Source organism: Nicrophorus vespilloides, unplaced genomic scaffold (genome assembly GCF_001412225.1).
Source record: "Nicrophorus vespilloides isolate i.1.1-1 unplaced genomic scaffold, Nicve_v1.0, whole genome shotgun sequence".
NCBI lineage: Eukaryota > Metazoa > Arthropoda > Insecta > Coleoptera > Silphidae > Nicrophorus > Nicrophorus vespilloides.
In genome coordinates, this window is record NW_017095659.1 from 157,759 (window position 1) to 164,546 (window position 6,788).

A 6,788-nucleotide genomic window follows, 5' to 3' on the forward strand; every position below is an offset into this window, starting at 1 on the left:
CTTGTTTTAAGAATTTTTATTTTTTAATTAATAAAAAAAATAGGGAAATAAATAAATGCAGCATTGAAATCTCCGATTTCTAAATTAAATTATTATATCTACAAACAGTTTTCCTTTCAAAGTAAAATGAATATTAATAAATACAATCACTTTTCACAAGCTAATTATAAAAATATCTTTGAGATTAACATTAATTATTAATTCAATATATCAATTAGTATTGATTAAATCTGAATATTCATCGACAATAACTCTCCGCATTTCGAATAGAAGAAAAATGTCGCATCTGGCAACCAAATCTTTAAATTGTTTGTTTCAGAAATTAAATTGAACGCACGCAACAATATTAAATTCAACCTTTATACAAGAAGCAAGTGTATTAATATTAACACATGTATATTATAACCAAAGAAAGAATGAAATGCAAGGAGAAACTTTACCAGCTCCGCGTCTCCTAATTAACATGAATGATTAATTTAAAATATTTCTTCTGTTTGTTAACACGTGTACAACGGCACTGGAGGAACGCGTTTCCGAATAAATCATTCGTTCGATATTTACACATTCAATATTAGACAGCCAAATAAATATCACATTTGAAAAATGTGGATTGAAATACTATTACCAATACGTTATTATTTGAATATCCTCTCTAATTCTATTTGTACAAAGATTGTACAATAAGTAAAATTGTAGTAAACTTGGTTTAAGTATATGAGAAAAAATATAATGTCATTTTTTTTATATTTTTTTTGATAAAGAATTCATAAAAGATTTTTTTATTTAGTTATTGAAAATAATCTGTTAGAAATCAAATGATCGTAAATTGTAATAATTGATATATCGATTAATCATTGAGAAAAACAAATCCATGAAACAAAATTGTAAGTTAACAAATTAATGAATGACTTGACGTTTGCTTATTTGTAGAATGTTAAATGACCCGTTACAATGATTCATGTATATTTTTTTTACTTCACACCTTTTTTTATTTCTAATTATTTATGTAATTTTATAATTGTTGCGTTATGAAATATTGTTATTTTTAATATTAAAATAAGTTTTTAACTGTTTTTGCTAACGGTTGTGAAGGATTGTTATAATGTTGCGATTAACGCCTTGCAGCAAAAAAAAAAAGATAATCATACTGTGCATATATTTGCATGAAATTAATTTAACGCTAATTGCGTATGCGGGTATAAGTGTTATTGTTTGTGACTTAATTAATAGTTTTCAGCGTGGTAAGTACGCAAGAAAGAATGTTTGGCGAAAAATTCTAGCCCCATTGTGTGTCATAGAGAGGCGCGATAATGTCGGGCGATTTCAACGGTCGATCAGATAGAAAACCCGGCCGTCCACGTAAAAAAAAGCGGTCCGAGTTAACAGTGTTCGTTTTTATTTTGTTGCTTTTTGTTTTTTTCTTTGGTCGCCTCTTGGTCTTCTTATATATATATTTTTTCGTCTTCTTCTTCGGTTTTTATCCTCCTGACTTCTTCTTCTGCCGTCGTCGTTGTTCGCCTCTTCTTCTGCTTTAAAGTCGAGTTGTATTTCTTATAATGTGCCGAGTCGGTCTATTCTTAACCCGAGTCCGATGATGATGATGGTAGGTAAGGTAGGTAGGTAGATAGGTAGAGAAGGAGTGCGAGTGTCTTGAATGGGGGGAGGTTTGGTGGAAGAGAAGAGATGGAGGAGGAAGGGACAGGTAAGGACTGGAGCGAGTCCGTGGCCTTGTGGATGCGGCGAGCAGTCAAACGGCGAGCGGCGAACGGAACGGTCGCGGCATGCTAAACGCTGCTCTTAAAGTGGTCTTACAATGGTGTAGCGGATCAGAAGAAAGAACGGGTACGATATGGGCACCGCGGTGGTGTGCATCGTCTTATTCGCAACGATCTTCGGCGCGCTGTCCGACTCCCAGGGCTCCAGCCTGAACAACTACGAGGGCCTGCAGGAATGTCACTCCGTGGTGGACAGCGACAACGACATCACCGTCGTTTGCCGGCTAAAGACAATTAATAGTGAATTGGAGTTTTGGAACTTCAACAAGATCCATTTGAAACAAACGGTGCGGCTGAAGTTGGAGTGCAGCGATGCTCTCTTCTTCCAGAGTAACCTGAAGGCGGGCAGCTTCAAGGACCTGGTGGAGCTGCGCGAGTTGTCCATCGAGTACTGCAAGTTGGGCAATCTCTCGGACGTCGCGTTCAGAGGTCTCCGGGAGCTAAGAAATCTAACGGTCCGTACTCACAATACCGATTGGTCCGCGGTGAGTCTGGACATTTCGTCGAACACCTTCGCGGAGGAGCTCCGCCAACTGGAGCGACTCGACCTCAGCGAGAACAACATGTGGACGATGCCCGAAGGAGTGCTGTGTCCTCTAAAATCCCTGGAGTTCCTCAATCTGACGCGCAACCGGTTGCGAGAGGTATCCAGTTTCAACTTCGTATCGTCGAGTCCGTCGGAGAGGTGCGGTGCTAGTCTTAGATTACTCGACTTATCTCGTAACAACATCGACCGGCTGGCTTCGGGTCAAATGTCCACGCTGGTTAACCTGCAGAAGCTCTACCTTCAAGAGAACGGTCTAACACAACTAGCTGATCGTGCCCTCGAAGGGCTAGTGAACTTAAATGTCCTGAAACTCTCTGACAATCGCCTGGTCAGTCTCCCGCCAGAACTATTCTCCGACACGCGGGAGATCCGCGAACTCTACCTGCAGAACAACTCCATCAATGTGCTAGCTCCTGATCTCTTCCGACCACTGGTCCAACTCTTAGTGCTGGATCTCTCCAACAACGAACTCACAGCCGACTGGATTAACTCCGCCACGTTTAGCGGATTAGTGCGTTTAGTGGTCCTGGATCTTTCCTTCAATCGTATCAAGAAACTCGAGCCATCTGTGTTCCGCGATTTGTATAATCTACAATTCTTAAGACTGAACGACAACAAAATCGACAATTTACCCACCAACACATTCTCCGAGCTGAGCAATCTTCGTACGCTGTACATATCTAACAACATGTTGACACGTATAAACGCCGATACATTTAGCGGACTGAAAATGCTGTTAGCGCTTTTCTTGGATCGCAACCGGATTTCCTTTATCCACCACGAAGCTTTAATGAACTGCCCGCAATTAGATGCACTACATTTGAACGGAAACATACTATCGCGCGTGCCAGAAGTTATCTCCAATGTGCCATTGCTGAAAACCCTAGATTTGGGCGAGAACCTTATCAACGTGATTACCAACGACACCTTCGCAGACATGAGCGACCTTCAGGGTCTTCGACTCACAGAAAATTACATCGGAAATTTAACCAAAGGCGTTTTTGATAAAATGACTTCACTCAATTTGCTAAATCTCTCCGGTAATAAAATAAAGGAAGTATCTCCAGGAACCTTCGATACCAACGAAAACCTTCAAGTGATCAGACTGGATGGTAATTATCTAACAGACATCACCGACTTATTCAGCAAATTACCGAAACTGGTATGGTTAAATATATCGGATAATCAGCTTCAGAAATTCGATTATGCTATGATTCCGAGCGGACTCCAATGGTTGGACATACATGCCAATCAGATTAAAGAATTGGGGAATCGATTTCTGCTGGAAGATCAACTTTCGCTTGAATTAATAGAGGCAAGTTGTAACCAATTGACTGAGATTATCGGGACTTCGATTCCGAACAGCGTACATGAGTTATTCCTTAGCTACAATTTAATTTCGAAAGTGCAATCCTACACGTTCTTCAAGAAAACGAATTTAACTAAAGTGGATTTGTATGGAAATAAGATTACTAATTTGGATCAGAATTCGTTGAGAATCATGTCGGTGCCGGCTGATAAGGAGCTGCCGAAATTCCATATCGGAGGTAATCCGTTTTCTTGTGATTGTACGATGGAGTGGCTGCAGAAGGCGAATTTGAATAAAGTGAGAACGCAACCGATGCTGGTCGATCTTGAAAGCATCTATTGCCAGCTCTTGTATAATAGAGGAGGATCCTATGTGCCGCTCGTGGAGGCTGCTCCTCATCAGTTCTTGTGCACGTACGAGGCGCAATGCTTAACAACCTGTCAGTGTTGCGATTTCGACGCCTGCGACTGTAAGGTAACCTGTCCGAAGAACTGCACTTGTTACCACGATCAGATGTGGAGAAACGCGAATGTCGTGGACTGCTCATCGAGTGGATACGTGGAGGAGCTGCCGGAAAGGATCCCGATGTCCGCCACTCAGCTGTACTTGGATGGGAACGATTTGAGAGCGCTCGTGAGCCACGCGTTCATCGGCCGCAAAACTCTCAAAGTGCTCTTCCTGAACAACTCGAACATAGAGAACATACACAACCGCACGTTCAACGGATTGCACCATCTCGAGGTTCTGCATCTCGATGGAAATCGGATCGCAGAGTTGTACGGACACGAATTCGAGGGTTTGGATAGTCTGAGGGAGATATTCCTTCAATACAACCGGATCACCCATTTGAATGGGACTACATTCACGGGACTGAAGCATTTGCGAATTCTGAAGCTGGATCACAACAGGATCAGTGAGTACAGTGTGTGGTATCTTCCGAACACTTTATCCGAGGTGACCCTGGCCTCGAACCCTTGGTCTTGCGACTGTGAGTTCACCGAGAAGTTACGTGAGTGGATGGTACGCGGCGGTGATGTAGTTACAGACTTGAATAATGTGCGTTGCGTGTACAACACAACAGACGTGGACTTCTATAATGAGAACATGTACGCGGATAACGCGGATCTCGGGTTCTATGTGAGCCAGCAGGAAAACAACGGAACCCTTTGCACGGGCGCAGCGAACATGGACAACAGCATCAACGGCAATCTAACTATCATCAAGAGACACGCCTTGGAGGATTATCTGCCGCCGCTTGTGATCACGCTATCCGCGCTCGGCGTCCTCCTCGTCACCAGTCTGCTGGTCTTCATATTCAGACAGGAAGTGCGCGTGTGGTGTCATTCTAAATTCGGTGTCCGTCTGTGTCACAAGTCAGCGGACTTCGATCGCGACGATCGCGATAAACTGTTCGACGCCTTCGTCAGCTACAGCTCGAAGGATGAAGCTTGGGTGGCGGAGGTCCTGGCTCCGGCTCTCGAACCCAACTACAAACTGTGCCTTCACTACAGGGACTTCCCCGTCGGCGCATTCCTCGCCGATACTATAGTCCAAGCGGTCGAATCCTCAAAGCGCACGATCATGATCCTCTCAGAGAACTTTATCAAATCGGAGTGGTGTCGTTTCGAGTTCAAGTCCGCGCATCACCAGATCCTGCGCGACCGTCGCCGCAGGCTCATCGTCATCCTGCTAGGAGAAGTGCCGCAGAAGGATCTCGACCCCGACATCAGACTCTACCTAAAGACCAACGTCTATCTCCAGTGGGGCGACAAACTCTTCTGGGAGAAGCTCAAATTCGCGCTTCCGGACGTTCCAACAGGACAGCGAAGGCGCGGTTCTCAAAGAGTTCCGCACGTACACCATCACGTCCATCGACATGGAGCAAGGACGCAACAACCAGGAACTGGTCCAGGAGTTGGCGGAGGAGGAGGAGGCGTAGGCGGCGGAGTCACCGGAGGCGGTGGAAATTGCACCGGAACACCGCGCACAGTCGCCATACACATCTAAGAAATTGTGATATATGATATGACTAAAAGTTTTTAAGTGTTGCGAGTGTGCAATCTCTTCCTTCATAATATTTTTGTTTACATTCCCGTTATTCCGTGCGCGCACCAAGTGATAGTATACTAAAAAAAAAGAGTGAAAGAGTGAGAATGTTTCGAAACTCGTCGGACGAAAAAGAAGGACCCCGAGAGTATAAGAAAGCAAAAAAAAAACAGCATTTAAGCAGATTAATTATAATAAACAATGTATATATTAAAGGACTTGTATAGAAGCTAAGTACTTGTAAATCTATTCTTCTAATTCTATCGATTTGTCGCAAAAAAAAGAATATCAATAAATTTTGTACATATAATCTTATTTCTCCCAATATTTATTGTTAACTATATGCTATGCGAAATAATGATAATAAACGAGAAAAAATTCGAAATCCAACTATAATCTGTTTTTACTCCGCTCGAGAAACGAGATAACTAACTTTCCCCCCTTTTTCAACCATTTATTTCTTATTTTCAAGTAAACGAAATTTACGGCACAGCCGACCAAACAATGTCCGCGAAATGCTGCAGAGATCTTATCGATCGCAGCCGCTTTAAGGACAAAAAGAAGACGACGCATCAGCAACAAGAAGACGAAGAAGTTACACAACAACAACAAACATAAAAAAAGAACGAACGAAGCAACCGACGACCCTTTAATTTATGTCAATGAACGTCCTTTTAATTAAAACGTTAAAGATAAATCGAGAAAATATTCAAAATAAACGACACAAAGGACATAGACATTGTGTTGAGCAACGTGTGCATACATCACTGAAATTAATTATTTAAATGAATAATATAATATATTATATATTTTTGTGAGAAATTTCTTAATTCCAAACCCGTTGTAAGAATAAATTAAAGAACAGCGCAAACGGCAGGCAATCAACGTTTCTACTTAATTATCTAAGTCTCTTTGAAAAACCTATTTAAAGGGATATTAAAATGGTGCTTTTAATTGCGTTCTTCGCTTGCATAGCCTTGCAATACAGATAATACACATTTGAGAGAGAAAATTAAAATTAAGATTGTTTTGCTAATGAAATTCTTAACGTCGTCCGCGACGGACATTCGAGCAAGATCCCATTTCGCTACGTGCCTAATTGAAAATTAAA

The 6,788-nt window shown here is 41.9% G+C and overlaps 1 protein-coding gene across 1 annotated transcript; it reads left to right on the plus strand.

Annotated features, from left to right (window-relative positions):
* Positions 1-1,594: 1,594 nt before the first annotated feature.
* Positions 1,595-5,946, plus strand: LOC108559162 (toll-like receptor Tollo). Its single transcript, XM_017916332.1, has one exon. It carries the CDS (start codon positions 1,850-1,852, stop codon positions 5,636-5,638), a length of 3,789 nt encoding a protein of 1,262 aa, XP_017771821.1. The 5' UTR covers positions 1,595-1,849; the 3' UTR covers positions 5,639-5,946.
* The last annotated feature ends 842 nt before the right edge of the window (positions 5,947-6,788 follow it).